The 24,241-nt window shown below is 40.4% G+C and overlaps 2 protein-coding genes across 3 annotated transcripts in view; both read left to right on the top strand.

Annotated features, from left to right (window-relative positions):
• The first annotated feature begins 859 nt into the window (after positions 1 to 859).
• Positions 860 to 11,826, top strand: creb3l4 (cAMP responsive element binding protein 3-like 4). The gene is made up of 10 exons (XM_088326635.1): positions 860 to 1,080; positions 2,640 to 2,732; positions 2,803 to 2,995; positions 6,803 to 6,888; positions 6,967 to 7,056; positions 7,122 to 7,228; positions 9,659 to 9,727; positions 9,805 to 9,889; positions 9,956 to 10,049; positions 11,491 to 11,826. Exons 2-10 carry the CDS (start codon positions 2,643 to 2,645, stop codon positions 11,703 to 11,705), a joined length of 1,029 nt encoding a protein of 342 aa, XP_088182761.1. The 5' UTR covers positions 860 to 1,080; positions 2,640 to 2,642; the 3' UTR covers positions 11,706 to 11,826.
• Positions 11,827 to 16,769: 4,943 nt separating this feature from the next.
• Positions 16,770 to 24,241, top strand: part of npr1b (natriuretic peptide receptor 1b) — a 58,048-nt gene continuing 50,576 nt past the window's right edge. For both annotated transcript variants that reach the window (XR_015849508.1, XM_088326631.1), the window contains exons 1-2: positions 16,770 to 17,130; positions 20,954 to 21,691. Coding sequence is in view for 1 of the 2 variants with exons in the window: in XM_088326631.1 (XP_088182757.1) it covers positions 20,965 to 21,691 (727 nt within the window). In the remaining variant the exon portion in view is untranslated. The remainder of the gene's footprint in view (positions 17,131 to 20,953; positions 21,692 to 24,241) is intronic.

The following is a 24,241-nucleotide window of genomic DNA, read 5'->3' as shown; positions in this document are numbered from 1 at the left end:
TCTGTCAACGTTGTTACATTTATTTATCAGGAGTATCAATGGGCTTCACATACTATTGCAGACTGCGGACTATTATTACACCATCCCCTGATCTAAAACCTACATGAGGGCAAGGAAAATCTCAAAAACATCAACATGAGGAAAATGAAGAAACATTGAGAAGGATGGCCAGGCTGCAATGGATGTTGCATTAAAAAAAAAAAAAAAATAAGTAGAGTACAATATAAAATAAAAAATCAAAAGGAGACAGCAGTAGCTCAGGAGGTATGGCACTCGTTTTAGTTCGCGGGTTCGATTCCCGGTTCCTACGTGTTATATGTCGAAGAGTCCTTGGGCAAGACAAATCCTTAATGCCCCCGATAAGCAGTTAGTTGCCTTCCATGGCTGACGCTGCTATCGGTATGTGAGTGTGGGTGAATGGGTAAGTGTGAAGCACATTGTAAAGCGCTTTGGGAGGTCTTCAGAGACTTAAAAAGCGCTCATGCAGACCAAATGCAGACCATTTACCATGAAATTGGTCGACATTAGGGGTCTCCAACGTGGTGCCCCCTAAGGACAGTTGAGTTGCCCGCAGACATGTTATGGAAATAGATCACCAGTGCTGGTTCACTGTGATTTTCTAGTAAAATGATTGATTTTAGTGGTTGACTGTGTCTATTTAACCTTACTTCAAATGATTAACCTCGTAATAACATAGTTGTTATTATAGAAAGACATATCAAAACTGGGTGCCATTTGTGCTAATAAGTAACAAAAAATGTGTTCTCAGCTTGAAAAAGGTTGGAGACTCCAGGTCTACATTCTTTATTTTCTATTTTCAATTCTCAAAACGACCGCATGGAGCAATAATGTGCAGAATTCGGTGAAAAAAGAAAACCGAAAAAGAAAACGAAAAGTAGGAGGAAGACATTGACATGTCAAGTGAAGCAACATACTTTTGACTTCTTTTGGATTTGGTTCAAGTTGTCATCGCATTTGGTTGTTATTTTTTTATTCTATTTGTAATTATTTCTTTGTTCACGCTTGGACTCCACAGTGTGGAGTTTGTGAAGCTTGCGCACCGTCTGTGACGTCACAACAGTGAGTCCCTTCCCCGGCGTTGACGTGGTTTAATCAATTTCAATGTGTAATGTCGTTAATTAAAGTTAGCAATTAAAACATACTTAAAAATAAAAGCTAAGAAAACGAAAGCAGAGTTGGAAAAAGAGTGAAGGAAATAAAGGCATTCCTTCCGTGCACATTGCCGGAGGACATCCTGTTGCACGGAAGGAAAACAAATAATGACGTTACAACCATTCCCATTTTTGCTCGTTTACTCTTCCCTTTTGGATTTCGTTGAAAAATTATATTGACAAAACCCCCCCTTTTTTTTACTATTTGCTTTATTGACAAAGCTTTCTTTTTTACATTGCGTTTACGTTATTTTTGCATTACCACACACAGATATGACTTAGAGTTGATTGTCTTATACGCTTGAGTACAACCATGATTAGCTTCTTCACAACTCTAAAAGATGGCTTTTAAGTTTTATATGACATGTCTCTCCTGGAGTGCCACATTTAATCCCATTGTAAATAATATTCACTATCTTGCTATACATTTGAATAGATTATTCAATTTCCAATAATACTGGAATGGAATTCTTTGTCAATCCCAGTCTTGAACCACTTTTCCTCAAATTGCAAAACCTACGGCAGTGAAATGCAGATTCCAGATGGGCAGTGGTCAGGAATCAATAGTTCATCAGCCGTATATGGTTCTTCTCATTAGTACATATGGCTCGGAGATAAATTAGAACCTGTGCAAATAGTTAAAATATGACTATATTTGAATCTGGTTGTTGCACATGCAAAATCATGAAAGCATAAAGTGTACCTAGGTTTTGTCCAGTATATATATTACTCTTTGAACTACAGTCACACCAGCAGATCCCTTTCCAGCTGTAAATAGATAAACAATACTTTATATGGAAGCTCATTAAACGATTAAACAATCTATGTTCATTGTTGAGACATGTTATGATGAAAAGCCACAAAACATTTTTAAACGCACAGAAGCTCTTGCAAAACCTTTGAGAGCAATTTAATTGGGCAAACTGTTGGAATGGGCTGAAGAACTTTGCTCCCTCTTTGTTTTAAAAACATTTTGGACAAAAATGGCAGTCAAAATGAGCCTCAACACTCTTTAGTAACTGCGGGAGGGAGACAAATTTTAAGTTGTATATTTGTTTTCATATGGGACACAGGCTGCACAGGACAGGCATTATTATTGTTTTATAGGCTTGATTAAATCATCACACAGTGAAATAAAATGTGCTGAAGAATTAGCTTTTGTCTGGTTTTGTTGAATTTTGTCTTAATATATGGTGTGGCTCTCTCACAAAAAAATAAAATATTATATATATATATATATATGTATATATATATATATATATATATATATAATTACTTTTATGGCACATTGGGTCAAAAAGGTTCCCAACCCCTGCAGTAGAGTGTGGCATTGCATTGATTTGTACAGGGCTTTGGCACAGCTATTAAGTTGAAGAGCACCAGAATCTTGACGGTGAAAAATACTAAAACCATGGACCAATTGAGTGTGTTTCTAATCCAAACAACATTTGTCACTCTTCCGTGCAGGCGATGGCCACAGAAAACATATGTGACTTAGCATCGCTCAGCTGTCAACAGGAGGTGGTGTGTCCCCGTAGTGAGCGACATCTTGGCGGTGTTGTAAGTGTCGCTTCAGCCTCAGGTAATATGTGCTAGCTTCTCATGCTCAAACTCTGCCCTCTCCACACAGTCGCTGAGTGACAGCGAATCAGAAAATGCTCTCCGGGCCGTTGACCCCAATGATCTATTCGGCGATGACAGCACGTCATCGAGGACGGAAGAGTGCCTGGCCCCGACTGGCCCCTCCGTATACCAGTTGGTTTATGACCTCGGTGGCGAAGCTGCGGAGCAGGCCAGCTTGGACGTCATCGCAATACAACTTGGTGAGTGGTGGTGGTAAGCAGCAATGTAACAGTTTGTGTATAACTGTAATACCTTTTTAGACATAAAAATGATTTCTTTAGACGCAAATGGTTTATTTTCAACAGTGAATTATCAAACATGATTCCAAAAGGAATATAAACAAAAAAACACCCCATAGGCGCTATGGAAGGGAGAAGGACTGGACAAAGGTGTCACACAGACAACACAGTCCTATTCTTACCTACACCTCTTACCTCAGAATTCGACAGACAAATCTAACTAACCTTACCAGAACCTAGCCTATATACTACAAAGTAGGTTGGACCCCACCATGCCTAACCTAGTGTATTTGGACAGAGGTTATCTATGTGATGTCATCTAAAGCAGGATATCTAGTAGTGAGGTTCCCTACTGTGCCGAAAAAAAAGGATAAAAATCTGCAAAGCCCGCATCAGGACATGTGTTGCTTACTCTTGTGGCCACGCTCGAAGCCTCAGAACCTGCGTTGCTAAGTCTGAAGCCTCGGCAGACAACAGATAGTTTTGCGGGTGATTCGAAATGAAATGGCGCACCGAGACACACCCGACTCGCATCTTCAATTTAATTGAATTCGTTTAACGATAGACGCACCGTCCACAATGGAAAAGAAGAGAACATCCACTGTCTGGAATCATTTTGAGTGGATTTCTTCTAAAAAAGATTCAAATTAGAATAGCCAGTGTACATTTTTGTGTCAACACAATAACCCTGGTTTTAATGTCTTTCTTCTACTTGCTTATATTTCAAACGGGGAATCAAATCAAATGTGCTTGTTAAGCGCTTTTCAGGCTATATATTGCCACTCAAAGTGCTGTATTAAAATATTCAATGTACAATAAGACAATTAATTCCCCTCCTTTATCCCCACCCATCAACCTGAAACACCTAATACAAAGACAAAGGTTAAAATACAATCAAAAACAAAATATTAATAGGAATGTGATTATGGCAAGGAAAGGGACGTCTAAACTTTGTTTTAAAGAACTTGGGTACCAAAAGGATACTTCATCTATGTTGAGGCATTATAGGCTTCAGCATAAAAAAGGATACAAACACAAATAGAACCACGCCCAGGTGAGCCATTTTAACAAGCAGCATAGCCTACGATGTGCTGTATATTTCTCAGAGAAGGACCAAGAGTGAAACCTCCGATGCGCGTGAGGAAATTCACACTTACCTGGGGGAACCCAACAAAAACTTGTATGGCAAATCCCCTTGACTACTGGGAGCAGCACAAACATGTCTACCCAAACCTCTATAAACTAGAATAACTTTTCTCTGTACCCTGGCCTCATCAGTCCTTTGCAAGAGTGGATCATTCGCATCACATTTCCCATCAAATCCATGGTATCATTTTAATCACGCTGTCTGTCATGACATTTATTTTCCACATGAAGGCGCAATAGAACAAATGCAGCCTCATGGTGATTCGGGCCAAGATCATAACAGTTGGATGGACATTGCTTCACCATTGCTTTACTTTGCCATCATTAGCATCTGGCCTTGCCCTTCTCCTGTTACACAGATACAGACAGGACCTTTTTGACACTCTAAACCAGGGGTTGCGACTCTTTTGGAACCCAAGCCATAAAAGCAAAAAAATATTTAATTTTTCTTCTTGAGAGAGCCACACCATGTATTTTACGTCAAAATTCAATGAAACCGCCATGCCCGTTTTCCAGACAAAAGCTAAATCTTCAGCGCATTTTATTTCACTGTGACATTTGATAACATTTAAGTAAAAATATCAATGCCAGGACCAGTGTCCCATATCAATATACTATCAAAGTGTCTCAACAATGAACAGATTGTTTAATGAGCTTCTATCTGAAGGACTATTTAGTGATTTACAGCCATAACGGGGTATTTTGGGGTGACCCGGTCAGTATAAACTGTAGTTGAAATTGTGTCCTATATAAACAGGACCGACGCCCGTGTACAACAATATGATCTCAGCTTTGCATGGGTGTCAAACGGCAATGTGATTATCAACACATTTAATAATTGCATGAATTCTGTTTTATCGCAGATCTATATGTACTCATGAAAAGAGCCATTTACGGCTCGCAGGCCATAGGTTCCGGACCCCTGCTTTGAACACTATATTTGCATAATAAACATAGACAGGATAACAAAAACATACTCACACAACCTAACGGTCAACTCTCTCTTCCATTGTCACAATCACATACCTGCCAAGTACTACGGTTTTGCCGTAATGAGTAGTTTTCTTGAACCCACTACGGTGTTACGGTGGGATCACAAAAACTACAGGTTTCCCCTTAAAAAAAAAAGAAAATAAAATCGTAAAAACATTCCACAGCAAGACGAAGTACAATTTCAAACAAAAGCCTATTGGCGCTGCCAGAATCAACTCCTTACCCTGAAGAATATTCGCGCCGGCGTGATGAGGGGGCCCTATTGTGGATGCAGTGCCAGAGCTAAGGCGTTATAAGTCTTCGGTAGCTACCGGAGCTAACCTCCTCTCCGATTCCCGGCTGCGGGAATCGGAGAGGAGGTGTACTCGCTAACACGAGGTGGTGTATTCCTGGGCACAAAGATTTAATAATATATAATTTTATATATATATATATATATATATATATATATATACAGGGGCGGGGGCAGCACGGCAGCGCAGTGGTTAGCGAGTGTGCGGCACAGTTCTGAGGTCGTGGGAACCTCCTGCGTGGGTTTAAATCCAGCTACCGGCCTTACTGTGCGGAGTTTGTATGTTCTCCCCGTGCTTGCGTGGGTTTCCTCCGGGCACTCCACTTTCCTCCCACATTCCAAAGACATGCATTTCAGGTGAATTGGCCTGTCGAAATTGTCCCTAGGTGTGACTGAGCGGGTGAGTTGTCTGTCCCCGTGTGCCCTGCGATTGGCTGGCAACCATCAGGGTGTCCTCTGCCCACTGCCCGGAGATGGCTGGGATGGGCTCCAGCCCCCCCGCGGCCCTAATAAGGATAAGCGGTACAGCTAATGAGATGAGATATATACAGGGTTGTGTAGGGTTACTTTAATTTGATTACTTTCAATTACTTTTAGATTACTCCAATACTAAATATGCTAGTAAAAGACAATTAACTAAATATGAATAAAATTATGACTCACAACACATGGTAAGCTTTCCCTCCTGGCTTTGATCTCTTTGATCTCCGGCAAAACTAACAAAAAATGCGACAGAAACAAAATGAAAATAAATCCTAACAGCTTGCCAACATCATTTTTGCCGTTCCATGTATTCCGTTACTCCTCAAGCCTGCACAAAATTTTGTAATTTTATTCATATTTAGTGTCTTTTATTAGCATATTTGGTATTGGAGTAATCCAAAAGTAATTGAAAATAATCAAGCTAAAGTAACCCTACCCAACCCTGTATCTATACACATATAATTAAATGTTTTGTTTCTTATTGTATCAAATATTGAAAAGAAAAGTTTTCTATGACTTTGTTATATTAAATACATTATTGGGCTTTAAAGAACTTTCTTTCAATTCATCCCCCGCCGCCCCGCGGCATCATCCTGGACCTGAATGTAGTTACTAGTCTTTTTCACTTTCAAAAGTTGGCAGGTATGCAATCAGCTAAACTGAACCTTTAAAAAAAAAACAAGAGGACAGGTGATTGGCTGGGGACCGGTGATTGACATGGAGGCGTGTACAGGAACACCACTGCACCATCACTGGTCAACTCCTGGAGGATACAAAAAAAAACTGAATACAAAAGACAGAACTCTATCCGTAACAGTCTGTCCCTGTTGGAGTTAATCGTCTTTCCTGTGCAGACCCTTGGAGCTCGCATCACTTCCTGCCCGACAGTTGTGTGATTGGCCAGCTACCACTGGAACAAGACATGCCTACCGAGCAAGAGGTGAGCCTGAGCGCGTAAACATCTTGTGAAATGTTCCTGTGCTCATCGAAAAGGGGGGGGGAAACGTATCCGTGCTAGGCTGGCGGCGTTCTGCACTTGACGGCGGAGGAAGAGATGCTGCTGAGTCAAGAGGGCGTGTCCTTGCCAGAAAATCTGCCTCTCACCAAGGTCAAACTTCTGAGTGGCTGTCGTACCCAAATGCAGCTGAATTCTGACCTGACCTTCGTCCTTAGGCTGAGGAGCGCATCCTGAAGAAAGTCCGTCGGAAAATTCGCAACAAGCAGTCGGCGCAGGACAGTCGGCGGCGCAAGAAGGAGTACATTGACAACTTGGAGGACAGGTGCCTTGGCTTGCTCCTCTTTTGGGTGGGGCCTTTTGCACCCACTGACCGTTTTTGGGCATCCTGCAACATATACTAAAATACTGTATTTTCTGGACTACAAGCAGCTGCTTTTTTGATCCATTTTAAACACCGTGGCTTTAAATATGGCGCGGTTTCTCCTTTTTTTTCGTGTCGGCATCGAGAAAAAGGCCGAGTTGCTCTTTTCCACAACACGTGCGCTTTATATACACAACACAGCGGTAAAGTCTGGAAACCGTTATGAAGATTATCTAGAACAGCGGTCTTTAATGTGGTGCCCGTGGGCACCAGCGTGCCCCAGAAGGTGAGCAGAGGTGCCTGCGGACCAGTTCTGAGAATAGCTCAGTAGTGCTGGGTCATTATGATTTTTTTCGGTGGTTAACTAAGTCTATTGACCGCAATAATTAACATGGTACGATAAGATGCTATTTTAGAAATGCAAATCATACTGTGCTCTTTGCTTTAATTAGTAACAAAAAGTAGCTGGAGACCCCTATTCTAGAGAAATTATTTTATGTTTTTGCCAACATTATTTATATGATGCATAGCGAGAGGTTTGACATTACGGCACATTATTCAATATTCATAACATGCGCAAGTAAATCCTTTTGTAATAATATCACAAAAGTACTGCAAACCATGACATCTAAGTATTTACCTACTGCATAGGCAGCGGTAGGCAGAGTGAAGGAAGTTTGTGTGCTGTGTGCATAGCTCTGTCCATTCCAGCGCTTACCCAGTCAAATTGCTCTTGGTGCTTGGCTAGCGTTTTGTGGTGTTTAGTGTGTTCTGTGGGTTTTCATCATAAAGTATCTAAACAGAGAACATAAATTGTTGAATGAGCTTTCATATAAAGCATTTCAAACCAAAGCATGTTGATATGACACCCTGACTGTAAACTGTAGTTGAGACTGTGCCATATATGTATAAATATAGTACTTTGCTCCATGTGTATCTAAATTGGAACAACGTGGAGATCATTTGAAAAAGCTGAATTTTACCGCAGAGCCAGATGTTTTCATGAAAAGAGCCATATATGGCTGGCGAGCCACAGGTTCCCGATCAAGGCTGTATATTATTGTAATTGGACAGATATAAAGACAAAGAGGAAAATATTATACATACATTTTTTTGTATAGCATGCTGTTAAAAAAAACAACTTATCAGTTATTATTTTTCTCCAGGAGCAGGATTTTATCTGTTATTGTGCATCACTGAATGGAAAACTCGCCACACCTGTATTTGTGCCTATAGGGGTGCGCCAGCGGTCCTTGGTGTTGTGATAATACAGGTCGGCGTAACCTTGACAACACAAGCGGGGTGGCTTCTTACACAGCTTGGTTTTATAGTGTGACAACACAGTAATTTTTGTCATGCCAGTGACGCTAACTTACTTAGCGTTAATTGAACAAAACATGAAGGGAATGGGACATAGGCATTAAACAACTACACAAACGAACATGATCGTAAGACAGCGTAACAAACATTCTCACACATGGACGGAACAACAACAAGTGTCATGACAAAGAGACCACAAAAAATAATGCGGGTTTACTTACTTGGCTCTAACTGAACAAAACACAAAAGAGAGAGGAAAAGACAGAACAACTACATAAAGAAACGTGAAAGTAAGACAAAATAACAGACATTCCCAAACATGGACAACAAGGACAAGTGTCACGACGGAGACCACAAACAAATAATGCAGGTACACTTACTTAGCTCCAACAGAACAAAACACAAAAGTAAGAGGAAACAGGGACAAAGCAACATGAAAGTAAGACAACACGAGAAATCTTCCCACATGGACAAGACAACGACAAGTGTGCCTTAACAAAAACACCATGAAAAATGACGCGGCTATGCTAACCAGGTGTTACTAATCGAAACATGAAAGTAAGACGACGCAACAAACATTACCACTCATGGAAAGAACAACGACTAGAGTGTCATGGCGACGAGATCATGAAACATAATGCGTAATCATAATAACAACAATAAGATGACAAGACTAAAACATTTAATACTTAGCTCTAACTGAAAAACATGAAAAAAGAGGACACAGTGATAAACAACTACGATAAACAAACATAAAAGGCAAGACAACAATACAAATATTCCCACACATGGACTGAGATGGCCATGACAACAAGAACAAGAAATATAATACAGGTACACTTATTTCTAACTGAACTAAACACTTAAGGAAGAGGACACAGGGAAAAACAACTACATAAACAAACATGAAAGTAAGACAACACAAGAAACATTCCCACACACGGAAGGAACAACAATGAGTGCCATGACAATGAGAACAACATTAACTATAATGCAGCCACACTAACCAGCTTTAACTGAACAAAACATGAAAGAATGACCCACGTTTATCATTCGTCTTGTATCTTGCAGGGCGGCCTCATGCTCAGCACAGAACAAAGATTTACAGAAGAAGGTGGACCAGTTGGAGAAGCACAACATGTACGAGCACCTCTCCACTAAGTTAGCTTGTTTTATGACATCCCTGACTGGTGTTTATCTGTTTTTTGTGCATCCAGGTCCCTGCTGACTCAACTGCGCCACCTTCAGTCTCTGGTCAAGCAATCAGTTAGCAAGGGAGCACAGACCAGCACCTGCCTACTGGTAAGTACCTGTAAGAGCTCCCGAAATCTTGCAATTAGCAGCTGACGAGCACACGCTTGTTTTCAGATCATCTTTATCTCGCTGACACTGATCATGCTACCCACTTTGAGTCCGTTCGGCCGCCGATCGTCCTCTGCCGCCGACTACCGGCCCGCTGGAGGTGGGTGTGGTTCCTGTGACATCACTTCCTTTTGATTACCTCATTTCCTGGTTTCTGACCTCACTTCCAGTTTTCCGAAATCACTTTGTTTTCTGACGTCATGAGCTGGTTTTGCCCATCACCATACAGTCTTACCGTGCTGTATCAATTTTCTCGTTTTATCCCAGATGTTGAAATGAATTCAAAAATCAACAAAACAATTGAACTGGAAACAGGTAAAAATGGCAGACAGAAAAAAGTTCCAGCTATTCTTGGTCTCGTACCTTCAAATGAATCAACACCTTCCACATTAACAGACTTTCCAGTAATCCCTTGTTTATCGCAGGTAATGGGAACCAGAACCCCCTGTATAAAAGTGAAAATCCGCAAAGTGATGTCGCACCTTCATAAAAGCGCCCAAGGGTAAAACTTACTTCCAAATGTCATCGTTATCGACTGAACATGTACAACTGCAACAAAATACCAACTATTAATCACAAAAAGAAAACTGAATCCAGAATTGCACTTGAATGAATGGTCTATATTGTCATTATACAATAGTACTGTTTTTCAAAGGGTTTTTCCTTTCAGTTTAAGAAAGCGATATAGAGAGGCTTGCTGCGTGCTAGTATTAGATAACCTCAATTTCAGCCAGGTCTCAGCGATGACAAAAATAAACCGTAACGAATATAGCAATTTCCCACCGGTTGTAGCTCCAGGTCATCTGTTTCATGGGTTATGAATCTGGTGTTGGTGTGGTTGGTTGGTTGTGAGAGTTGTTACTTTAGCTGCAGTAGGCCGCATCTGCGGCGCTGCTACTGCCTTCTTTGGTGAACAAGGGAGATGTCTCTGTGTTTCGTATACTCTGGAGCGACTTAAATGTTAGCTTGCTGCAGATCTGCCTTCCCAACAACCTAACTTTTCTATCTCATAAAACTACCTGCCTGCATACCTAACAAGCTTACCTATTGTATGCACTGTAGCGTTCTAAGGTAACTAGCCCATCAGCAAGCTAGCTTCCAACATTCACTGGACCTGGGTATCTAAAATAGCAAGCATCCAGCCAGCCTGCCTACCAAACATGTCGTTTTTTTTTTAACTTGTTTTTTTAAATTTTGTTGAATTTTATTATTTTAAAGAGCACTTTGAGTTTGACTTCATTGTCAGAAAAGTGCTCTAAAAATACATTTTGATTTTATAAATAAATGGACAATCAGCAACCAGGTGACGCTTTCCAAGCCACCACCAGTGGGCACCCTAGCACTCTGCCAATTTCTTCTTTCAATTAAACTGGGCTGGTAAAACACGTAGTGGACATGTTCCTCTTAAAGCAGTTTGGTGTCGTCATCAACTGTTTCCCCTCATCAACTTCCAGTCCGACCTCACTTCCTGTTTTACTTTCCCCACCTTTTCCTGTCTTCATCAGCCGGGTAACTCCTCCTAATTTCCTGTCTTTTTGTAGTTCTTTCCAGGAATATTTTGACAAACCTAGCGTCCTCGCTGCCAGGGTCCGATGAGAAAATCAGCCCGGAACCGTCGGGAATCGACGTCATGGAACCCGGGCAGACCCCGGAGCCAATCGGGGACCCACAAATGCATGGCGTCCAATCAGGAAACACGTCTTCCGAGACCCCACCCCAAGCCGCTGCCAAGTCAGGACGCGCTGAAGAGATGTAAAACAAAGTCGGTCAACAAATATGAAGTGACTTCAGGAAGACAAGGACACTGATTTGTATCCGTTTCCATCCAATTTCTTTTCTTGGTTTCAAAATAAAAGCTGCTTCCACTCTGGAGTCCATCAAGCGCCTTCTTTTACTTTGAATTCAACGGCAGCAAAATTAAAAAAATGTCCTTAAAGAGAATGAGATGCCAGATTAGAAGGAAATTAAAAAGTTGTCATGACAACGAAAAGATAACCGATTGAAACGAGACAAGCCAATAAAGTCGAGACAAAGCAACGTCCCTTACCACACCGGGAGCATCGGAGAGAAAGATTTGAAATATTGATGTTCTTTATTAGAATACATTTCTCTAAAAATAAAAGCTGAGCTTGGCTGTGTCACCACGCTACCTCTTCATTAAAACGATGAAGTAATGACAGGAAATGTCCTAAAATGCCCAAATACAATAAAAAGGGCAAAAACGACAAAATACCCTTCCTAAACCAAATAAACCTACCCCAAATAAAGGGCAACATGACCATTAAACAACCAAAAGAAAATAATCATAATAATTTAAAAATAACTAAATAAATAAAATAAAGACTTAATAAATAACTAAAATACTGCACAAAAAAACGACAAAAGACTATTAAAAATACCAACAATCAATGAAAAACATCCCCAAAACACCAAATCCAAAACAACCAAAAATTTCAAAAGAATTAAAAATCACCCCGGAAAACGACCCACCCCCCCAAAAAAACAAAAAATAAATAATTTAACAAAATCAAAAAACGCCCCAAATATGACCAGAAACGACCAAACAACTACCCAGATACAACAAAACATGACACAAAAGACCAAATCGACCATAAAAACAAGAAAAAGGAAAAAAAAAACGACCAAAGCAACCAAATACAATTATCCAACACTACTGTTATGAAGAAAGAAGCCCGGCTTGGCCCAACCTAATGATTGACATTTTATGCCTGAACCCGGCCAAGATCTTACTTCTAGTTTGCACACACTGCACTCTCCTCTTTCACACGCGTCCACTGCGCTGAAGGAAAATTTACTGTAAACTTTTCATTTGCAGTTCTTAGTAACATTTTTACAGAAGAGCTTTGCTTGCACCTTGTTTTAAAACCATCATTTACAAGAAAAATGAAAGTCAAAATGAGCCTCAATGATTTTAAGGAAGTAACTCACCCTTTCAAAAAAAAAATCCAAAATAAGCCACAAGGTATATTTTCACATTTTTGTGCGCTTCTTTAGGACGGTGATGGCCCTGGGGAAGAAGCTGTCTCTGAGTCGGTTTGTCCTAGATTTGAGGGAGCTGTAGTACCTACCAGAGGGCAAAAGTCAAATAGGTGGTGGCTGGGTTGGATATTGTCTTTTATAATGTTAATTGGTCTGCTACGGTATCACAAGCATGGGCATAGAGCAGCCGATGATCTTTTGGACTGTGTTGATTACTCTCTGTGGGTTTTTCCTGTCTGCTGCCTTGCTTCCAGCATACCACACAGTGGTGCTATAGGCCAGAATGCTCTCAAATGTGACTTTGTAAAGGACAACAGCAGATTCTGTTCTAGGCTATTCCTCCTGAGAGGCCCCAGGGAGTGGAGTGGCTGTCGGTCCTTCGCTATCACAGCACTGATGTAGGCTGACCAGGAAAAAAGTTAAGATAAACTTTAATTTCTATAACATTGTTATTTGTAAATAAATATAATTATTTGTGTATTTTAGTGTTTTGAAACTATTTGACTCTATTGGCATTTATAAAGAATTATAATATGTCACAAAAGTGAGTACGCTTCTCATATTTCCGTAGGGATTTTGTTGTAATGTTTAATAGAACAACACTGAAGATACATCACTAAAACACCATGAAAATAAGTCTATGTAAAGTTTTATTTCAACCCCTTAAAAGGATCAAAATATAGCCATTAACCAAACCCCTTTGCAACAAAAGTGAGTACACCCTAAAGTGAAAGTTACTAGAGTGTATGGTCTGATTATTTTCTGGCTGACTGCCCACCTCTTTGATCTCTGCAGCAACGCTGACCGCACTCCTGCGCGTATCTTTCTTAAATAGCATTTGGACGTGACGCTGTGCACACTCAGCTTCTTCGGACATCCAACGCAAGCCCTGTTGTGAGTGCACTGGAGGATCTTGGCCAATGTACTACAGCTCTACTTCAGAGTGTTGGCAATCATCTTTTAGCATTGGCCAGCATTTTGTGGTGCCACAATTCATTTTTAAGGTCCCCAGAGAGTTCCTTGCCATGGTGTGTCATCTTGGGAGTTTCAGTGACCAGCATGCCAGAGTACTACATATTGAACACACCTGCTCCTTATTCATACCTGAGACCTAATAAAAGTAACAGGTCACATAGTATTTTGGAGGGAAAATAACAAGCAGTGCTTTGTTTGGAAGAATAGGGGTGCAGTGTCTTTGGGGTGTACTCACTTTTGTATCTAAGGGTTAAGTTATTGATGGCTATATTTTGAGTCTTTTGATGGGAAAAAATAATTTACTCTATTATATTAGCTTTACACAAACTTCTTTTCATTAGGTCAAAGCGATGTCTCCTTTGTGTTGTTCTATTAAACATTATAATGACATATTTGCATGAATCTGAGGGGTGTACTCACTTTTGTGACATACTATATGTTAATCAGGCATTTTTTTCCAACCCCTGCCTTACACCTTCAAATGCAACAAACTAAAACATGAAAGTCAGATGACAACAGAAACATTCTGATATGTGGACAGAGATACAAGGAAAGTGCCATTAAGACGAGACCAAAGGAAATAATGCAGGCACACTAACTAGTTATAACCGAACAAAACATTAAACAAGGTTTGTGACTTGGTGCCGACAGCGTGAAAAATAGAATTTACCAGTCGAAAGGCATGATCGCCGGAAGAAATCTGGAAACTAGGTATAAACAAAGCATTAAAAAAGTAGCAGGTTACGAAAGAATAGACCCTTAACAACCCCCTGAAAAGCAGACAACACAGAATGAGTTGAGACATCAACTAGCTCTGAAAGAACTAAACATGAAAGTAAGGCAATACAGTACTGAGGATGTGTTAATTTAACACTCTATTTTTATTTTAGGTACTCAGCAACGGTGTTAAACTAACACTTAAAGAGTAAACTATAAACACTATTTCAGTGAACATATGGTCATTATCTATGAGTGTTAAATAAAAACTGGTAATTTCAGCGTGTTTGTTGGAATACAAACTGAACAAAAACAAGAAAAAAACGAATTTGTTGGGACACTATCTTGCAACTACTGAACAAGACATGAAAGAAGCAGACAGAATATTTAAGTACAAAAGTTCAAACTAAACAAAACATGAAAGTGAGAATACCTTTAAATGCCCCCTAATGATGAAAATGACAGGCAGGACTAAGGACATGACAGCGCGCTAAATAATTAAGCAGGCAGACAGCAAAAGAGGGCGGAGCCTTCACTTCCTGTAGAAACGTTGGCGAATCACAGCTCGCCGTTGTGCAACCTGTCCCCGAAGCAGCTCGCCCCCTAGAGGAGGTGGCGAAGTGGTGACCTCATCTGTTCGTGGTCGCCATGGCAACAGAGACCCCCACTGCCAACCAATAGAGTCCCCACAGCGCTTCAGGATCAAGTTGTGCTCACAGCTGCGAGAAACTCCATTGAGGTAAATTTAAGACATCCGTTTAGACCGGGGGTGTACAAACTACGGCCCGCGGCTGCACATGGCCAGTCAGAAACATGAATCTGGCCTGACAAAGAAAAAGGCTCATAATTAAAGCAAAATAGTACATTAGGTCCCTGTTTTAAAGGGACAGTGTGTAATATTTAGTGACTCCTAGAGGTAGAAAAAAAACTGTATTCAGTAAAAAACAAACAAAAAAAAACATTGATTTGAATAAAAGGCAAAAATACATGAACTATCATATTAATGTTAATTTCTTAAGTCATGTTCTATTAAACAGTATAATGAAATCTCTGCAGAAATGTGTAGGGCGTACTCCCTTTGTGACTTACTGTATATGTGTAGTATTTCTGTAGTATTACCGGAGTATAACTTTGGTAGTTTTACAGTAATAGTTTCATGGTAAATCTGTAGTATTTCTAATTTTTTATTGACACTTTATTTGCATTGGTTGGTTGGTTGGATCCCTAGACCACTAGGTTCGTTGGGGCACCATTTCCTGTGGTGTGTCTTGGGCAAGTACAGCCCGGTGGCGCCGATCCCTCTACAGGCCAACACGTTTCCAACTGGTCTCGAACTGACTTTCTTTTCAAAACATTGTGCAGTGGGATGTATTTTAGTTCTCTATTTGACATAGTTACACAGGATTTGTATTTTTATTACAAATACCGTGTTTTCTTGGTTTGACTCTTTTGGCTTTTGTTCAGAAACAGTAGTAATATAAAAATTCCCACTTATATATAACTGTCAAAGTTTGCAATATAGTTATGTAATATATTACATTTTTGGGCCCGAAAACGTTGGGCCGTGTTTATCATACTCATAAACCAACTTAAAAGGGGAGAATTCAATTGTTCAATGATCAGGATATTACTAAGAAAAGATTATCGGTTCTGTATCGATTAATACTCCCACGTATTTCTTTGGATCGGATTGATTTTTGGTTTGAACAATTTTGCTGACACTGTTAACAGCAAATAAACAATGTGAGGTTTGAACAATTTTTCTCGACAATTCTAACAGCAATTAAGCATATTCACAATTTCGTTATATCTGACAATATGACGTTTTAACATTTTTTCCCCGACATTTTTAACAGCGATACCGAAATTCCCAGTATTGCCCCAACTCAAAAAACGAGGATGAGCTAGCAACATTTTGAGCTTCTATGGGGCCGAAGCGAGACCACGCCCACTCCGCCCCGCCCACCAAATTGATTGATTGACAGATGAGATGAGCAAGGCTGCAGAACAAAACTATCAGCTTTTTGCATCTCATTTCCGGTCATTTGTTGTGCGGCTCGCTTATTTCCTCACCAAGATCGAGTCCCTCCCTATTCCCTCCCCTCCCTCACCCTCTTCCCATTGCCTCGCTCGCTCGCCTCTTGCCTTTCTCATTTGGCGTCTCTTGCGCAGGAGGACGTTCGCGTCTGGCACTTGACGCCAAATTTCCTTTCACTTCTTTTTTTTTTTTGACGGACTTTGTGCGTCGTGCATCGTGCACTTTTTACTGTTTTTTTTCATTACTTTTCTCCACGCACGCTGCGGAGTGACGTCACACTTGTCTGGAGGACGCACTCTCGGATTAAATTGGTCAAACTCTTATTTTATCGTTTTTTTTGGTTTGGTTTGAACTTTTGGACACGAATTGTGACGTCAGCTACAGTGCGCGCACTGCAAGTGTGACGTCAGCAAAAGTGACAGAATGAAGACTCAAGAGCGCACCTTTTGAGGTGAGAGCGAATTCATATTTTTAATGTCATTTTTTACGAGGGCAATTAAAGTGACACGGGTTAAATGTCCTTGACTGTCTGAACTTGGTCAATTAAATTGCAATTTCTGTACATTTTCCCCCCCATAAGCTACCATGATCCTTCATTTAAAATAGCATTTTGACAGTTTGTTAATGAATCAAAATCAAATCTAAATGTTATAGACGCAGGATATAGTGCAATACAGACTAGTTCTGACTGAACCAAACATGAAAGGAAGACAACCCAGAATCTGAACAATTTGTTCTAACTTAACCAAACACAAAAATAGGACACTGGGACAATAATCTTTTGTGGCTAAAACAACTATATAACTTTTAAATACCTCTAACAATCACCTCTAACAGACCAAAACATGAAAGTAAGAAAGACAACATAAGAAACATTCCCACACCTGGGTAGAGAACAGCAAAAAAGCCATGACGACGAGACCAAGGCATTAAGTACAGGCGCACTTAACCAGCTATAACGGACGAAAACATGAAAGAAGGGGCAGAACATGTTCTCATACTCACAAATAATAATGGAAGAAAGAGCTTGAAATACTAAATTTACCAGATGAAATGCATTATGGCGAAGATTAAGCAGGATACATTTTGAATCACTAATTAATCTAACTAAACCAAAACATGAGAGAAAGCTAATGCAGAATATGTTGAGACACTAACTGTCTCTATTGAAACAAAACATGAAATCAATACAAAACAAACAGGACAAAGCATGAAATATATAGTTTACAGAATATGTTGCAACACTAACTAACTGAAGGAAGAGATAAAAGAAAGAAAATGCAGGATATGTCAGTCCACTAACAAGCTCAAACTGATCAAAACATAAAAGTAAAACAAAAAAAAAACAGGGCTAAGTATTTTGTAAAAGTTTCTCTAACTGAATAAAAACACGAAAGAAAGACATCACAGAATATGTTGGGACACTATCTCTACAAAACCCGAAAGACAAAAACAAATGGAACTAAACATGAAAGAAAGACAACACAGGATATGTTACGACACTAGCTTACTAACTGGTTCTAAAATAGTGTGGCAGGCGCACGGGTTTGATCTGGGTACTTTTTTTTTTAACGTTTCAGAATATCACATGCAATTGCACATCCACTACACTAGGGAGCAGTGGCACTCTCATTGTGGCAGTGTTTTTAACAGATTTAACCTCCACGCCGTGCATTCAGCACAGAATATAAGCATTGAGTATGAAGCGTAGATACGAAGTGGAGCAGTGACCCCATGAAAAAATAATTAACCTGGACGATGAGACAGATTTCTTGGGGGCCAAAAGAGGAGCCCTTCTTCCAAGAGGGGGCGTGACAGAAAATAATTGAGAAGAACTGCTTATGGATGACAACTCCAGAGAAAGGCAACACAGAATATGTTGGGACACTATTACGAATGAAACAAAACATGAAAGGAAGAAAAAATGTACAAGGCATAAGAGAATGACGATACAGAATATGTTGGGTCACTATTTTTAATCAAACAAAGCATAAAAGAAAAAATGGACAAAGCATATGAGCAAGACGATGCAGAATATGTTGAAACACTAACTGTAACCAAACAAAACATGAAATGAATAAAAAAACATGCACAAAGCATTAGAGAAAAAAAACATGCAGATCATGCTGTACATGATCTCTAGACAAAACACGAAAGAAAACGGACAATCATAAGAGCAAGATGAAGCAGAATATGTTGAAACAAGAACTGCAACTAAACAAAACATGAAATTAAAAAAAAACTTGTACAAAGCCTTAGAGAGAAAAAATATGCGGATTATGCTATACATTGTCTCTAAACGAAACATGAAAGGAAATGGACAACCACAAGAGCAAGATGAAGCGGAATATGTTGAAACAATAACTACCTGAGTTAAAACACGAGAACACAGAGAATGCAGAGTATGTTGGTGCGCTAAATAGCTCTAACAAAACAAAACATGAAAGTAAGATACAGAATATTTTGTAACAATAGCTGAATAAAATTACAATAGAAAGATAACGCACGAATATGTTTGGACATTATTTTTATTTATACAAAACATGAAAGGAGGACAAAAATGAACCGGACAAGGCAGAGAGAAGGACGATGCAAAATATGTTGGGACAATAACTAGCTCAAAATAAACAAGACATGAAAGAAAGATGACTCTGAATCAATAAGAGTGCCCTTCTATACTCCTAAACACTCCTGAAAAAGCAAATGTCCACTGAATAAAACGCTCAACACGATAGTATAGTGTTTCTGTAGTGCAGTGGTTAGCACATTCGCCCAACGCGTGAAATGTCCCCGGTTGGAAACATATGTTGGCCTGGAGACTGATGGGTGTCACCAGGCTGTGGTTGCACAAGACAGACAGCAGAAAATGGTGCCCCTTCAACTTTAGTGGTTAAGGGATCCACCTACACAGAAAGTACAGAACATGAAACATGTGTTGCTTCCCTTAATGTTTGTGGACGTTTTTCTCCGTAGCCACCTGAGCTTTTTCCAAACGACAATCTGACGTAGGCTTTTTCCACGAGACATACGTTTGACGAAAAAGGTCGAGGTGAGAAGCAATTGACATTGGCACGACCTTGGCACGACCTTAACGACCGGCGCTGATGAAAGGGACTCGTAAAGCAAACCTTTTCTTTCATTAACCTTTAGAACGCTCGCTTGCCGTTAGCATCCGTCATCTGGATTTGTGTGAGGACGTTTTGTTTTGGCAGGCCCTAATGAGTTCCTTTTCAAACACACAGAATATCGCTGTATTGGATAGTGCAATCCAAATCGAGTGCTAGGAAACACCAGGGACGATACAAACCACGGAAACTCAAATTTACCATGAAATACATTGATTTAATTAATAACGTTTTTTTAACCACTAGGAGGAATACATTACACACTGTCCCTTTAATTTTTTTTCCCCACCACTATTCCTTTTTGAGGCACAAAACTTGATAATTAATTTAAAACAATGATAAAAAAAATAATGCACAATTTAAAAAATATAATAAAATCTATATTTCTATGATTTAAATTTAAACCACGTTTTTCAATTTATATATATATATATATATATATATATATTTATATATATACGTATGTATACAAAATTATATATGGAAGGGATGCCACAAAGGAACACTGCATGATTTTTATTATTTGTAGTACTTTTTATAAAACTATCTTCGTAAACCAGATTACAAATCCTGACCGTCCATCAGTGGCCGTAGTTTGGCCTCCTATGCTTTAAAATCCATAGTAAGAGAAGAAAAAATGATGCAGAGACCAGAAGGAATTGTCATTTATTTTCAAATCCTTCAAATATTTTCAAATGACTGAGAATTCTAGTCAAGTGCGGCTTGAGTTTTTTTTAAAACATTGGCTGTGGTTCATTTAGAAATGCTCAGGAAGTACAGCAGATGATCAAAAAATTGAGGAGAGGGTGTAAAGGGAAACTGGGGACAACAAAATGTAGTATTGTATATGTTGTATGGTTTCAAAAAATAATTTTGTTTAGCCAGCCCATTTAAAAAGCGTATGTGGCCCGCAAATCATAATTTCCGATCCAACACAACCTCGTTTAATGTGGTTCAAATTTAGCTCACCAAGAGTCTCCTGAAAAGCACCCCTTACCAACCCACTGGTCAATTGTTCCCCCAGAAGTGTTCCTGTCAACAAGGGCTTGGTGGTCTGAGACCTGTGAGCGCCATTTTGGGACCCTTTGTTGGTTTTCGGGAGTACTCATTTGTTTGTATTTACACGAGACACGTCTTTTCTGTCCTCAGCGGCGGTAACCATGCCCCCTCCCTCCAGACCGAGGACGCCCACTGCCCGCCACCACCAGGTCCTGCTCCTCCTGCTACTACTATCGCCGCTGTTAGCGCGGGCACATCCTGAGCGTCAGAACGTGACGCTAGCCGTCATCCTACCCGAGAGCAACACGGCCTACCCGTGGGCGTGGCCCCGCGTGGGCCCCGCCCTTGCCCGGGCGGTGCGTCGGGTCAATGAGGACCCCGCCCTGCTGCCCGGCGTGCAACTCAACTACGTGTTTAAGAGCAGCGAGGACAAAGACGGCATCTGTTCCGAGTCGGTCGCGCCGCTGATGGCGGTGGATTTGAAACTGGCGTACGACCCTTGGGCATTTATCGGACCGGGGTGTTCTTACACGTCCTCGCCCGTGGGGTTGTTCACCACCCACTGGGATGTGCCCATGGTGACGGCCGGTGCCCCGGCCGTGGCTTTTTACGGGAGTGACTACCCGTCCATCACCAACACGGGCCCTACCCACAAGAAGCTGGGCACTTTCGCCCTGCGTCTGTGCCAGCGCTTCGGTTGGCGCCGCCATGTCATGTTGATGTTCAACGACAAGAAAACGGACGACCGGCCCTGCTACTTTGCCGTGGAGGGCCTCTACGATCAACTTAAAGGCATCAACATTACGCTCGTGGATAGCGTCTTTGAGGAAAACCGGCCCAATATAGACTACGCGCAGATACTGGCCGACATCCAGAACGAGAGCCGAGGTCAGTTAACACCCCCACTCCCAAAAACCGAGGAAAACAACCAGATTTGTTGAAAGGTATTCAAAAGTATTGGCCCCCAATGACATATTTCAGGCTTCATTTTTATAGATAAGAACTTATTATTTTCTTAATATTTTCTAGGAAGTCACGTCACATTTATTTGTGACCCCTCTAATCACAAAATGTCTCAAATGACCGCACAGGTTACCATTACACCATCCCCTGATCTTAAGCAAACATGCGGTCAAGGAAAAACTCAAAAACCTCATCAACTTGTGAGACACAATCATGAAAAGAAACCAAATGTATTCAACAATTGATATTTTGCTACCAAATAAAAATATTAAACATAGACATTGCAAAAAGATTGTTAATATTTCGTACAACCTCATTTTGATGTGATCACAGCCACAAGTATTTTTGGGTAAGTATAGGTTTTCCACAAATTGAAACAGTCATATTTGCCCCTTCTTCCTTACAAAATAGTTAAAGTTGGTGGTCGTTGTATGGACATAGCTTTTTTTCAGATTTTTCCAGGAATTCTCTAAAGCAGGGGTCGGGAACCTTTTTGACTCAAAGAGCCATAAAAGCAAAATATATGAATTTTATTTTGGGAAAGAGCCACACCATATATTTTGAGACAAAATTACTAAATTGCTAAACCCGCGCCCCAGACAAAAGCTTAGTCTTCAGCACATTTATTTTTGATGATTTGATAAAAATTATGAAAAGAGAATAATGCCAGAGCCCGTGTCCCAAAATCAACAAACATACCACTTTAAACTTGTGTCTTTCTTGCAATGACTCAAGATCGGTTAAACTCATTTTGACCCTTTTTTTTCCACACATATTGGTTTCAAAACCAGATGTAAGCAGTTATTTTGTAAAAACGTCACAACATTCTGCAAACAGGGAGCCTGATGTGCTTGTCTATGGCGCAGACGGCGTAGGGCGAGAGATGGGAGGGAGTGCTTGCACTTTTTGCATAGCTCCACCCATCCCTCCCACTCACCCAATCAAAAAACTTTAAGTTCTCTTCCGGTGTTTTGGCGTATTTACAGTGTGTTCTGATTCATCATAAGGTATCTGAACACTGAAGACAGATAATATAGTGAGGTTTTATATAACGGATTCTTTAGCGATGTACAGCCAGAACGAGTTTTTTTTTTTTTTTTTTCGTGCAACACCTTGACTGTAAATTGTAGTGAAAAACGTGCCCTATATATACTGCCAAGCACAACTTCTTTGACATATTTGGTTTGGCTTTGTGAGTATTTGAACAGCTTTAGTTGCTTACGTTTTGGACGAGATGGAGAAAATTTGCATGCAATCAAATTTGTCTCCGAGCCACAGGTACTCATAGAAAGAGCCATATATGGCTCGCGAGCCATAGGTTCCCGACCCCTGCTCTAAAGAATTAAAATCTGGACTTTGGGTAGGCAATTCTAACACATTTATATTGCTAGTTTTAAACCATTCCATTGTAGATTTTATTTCAGGTATAGGGTTATTGTCCTGTTGGAACGTGAACCTTCGCCCCATTCTTAGGTCTCTTGCAGACGCCAACAGATTTTCCGCCATCAACTCTAACCATCTTCCCTGTCCCTGCTGAAGAAAACCCCAGAGCATTATGCTGCCACCACCATGTTTGACAGTGGGGATGGTGTTTACAGTTTTAGGTCTTGTGTTACTCTTAGGCCAAATGTAACGCTTTGCATTCAGACCAAAAAGTTCGGTCTCAAATTTTGGTCTCATCTGATCAGAGCACCTTTTTCCAAATGTTACTTGTGTCTTTCATGTGCCAAACAGTCCTTTTTTTATTGTATTATTTCAGAAAGGGTTTTCCTCTTTACACACTTCCATTAAGAGAATATTTATGCAAAGTACAGATAATAGTTATGCTCAGGTCGTCATGCCTCAGCTGTGTGTGTCTGCAGGCCATCCAATGTGATCATGGGGCTCTTGCTAGCATCTCCCATTAGTTTTATCCTTGTTTGGGCCAAAGGTTTTGATGGACGGCCAGGTTTTGGTTGTTTGCAGTTGTTTTATGCCCTCTCCATTTTGATATTATTGCTCGCGCATTGTCCTGGAAAATGTGTAAACGTTGCGAAATCTTGTATCCTGTTACTTCTTCGAACTCTAACAACTTTATCCCAGACCTACCTGTTGTGTTTTTTGGTCTTCATAATGCCATTTGTTCTCCAGTGTCTCCTTTCCCCTACTTCTAAACCCATCAAGGAGCGGGTCCATTTAAATTGAGACCTAATGCCCTCTGTTTGTCATTGTTAGTCATTTAGGTCGACATTGGATTATTCAGAAGTCACCAGGAAACTTCTAGAGTCATTTGGCTGAGTTGAGAGATCAGGGGGTTAATATTTTTGCAAAACTTACTTTTCTAATATAAAATTTCAAATATATATGTAAGATGGGGAAGCACAGCGGTGCAGTGGTTAGCGCGTGTGTGGCACAGTTCTGAGGTCATGGGTTCAAATCCAGCTACCGGACTTCCTGTCCGGAGTTTGTATGTTCTCCCCGTGCTTGCATGGGTTT

This window comes from Urocampus carinirostris, chromosome 2 (assembly GCF_059441175.1).
Source record: "Urocampus carinirostris isolate Australia breed hairy pipefish chromosome 2, RoL_Ucar_1.0, whole genome shotgun sequence".
In the NCBI taxonomy this organism is placed as follows: Eukaryota; Metazoa; Chordata; class Actinopteri; order Syngnathiformes; family Syngnathidae; genus Urocampus; species Urocampus carinirostris.
Note: the sequence above shows the minus strand (reverse complement) of the source record. Positions and strands in the feature narration are given on the sequence as shown.

Bases quoted from the DNA above. Each gene is read 5' to 3' on its own strand.
- creb3l4 (XM_088326635.1), top strand. From the start codon at position 2,643: ATGGCCACAGAAAACATATGTGACTTAGCATCGCTCAGCTGTCAACAG. The intron at 2,733-2,802 runs GTAAGTGTCGCT...CTCTCCACACAG, and splicing joins AGCGACATCTTGGCGGTGTT to TCGCTGAGTGACAGCGAATC. The intron at 7,229-9,658 runs GTGCCTTGGCTT...TGTATCTTGCAG, and splicing joins ATTGACAACTTGGAGGACAG to GGCGGCCTCATGCTCAGCAC.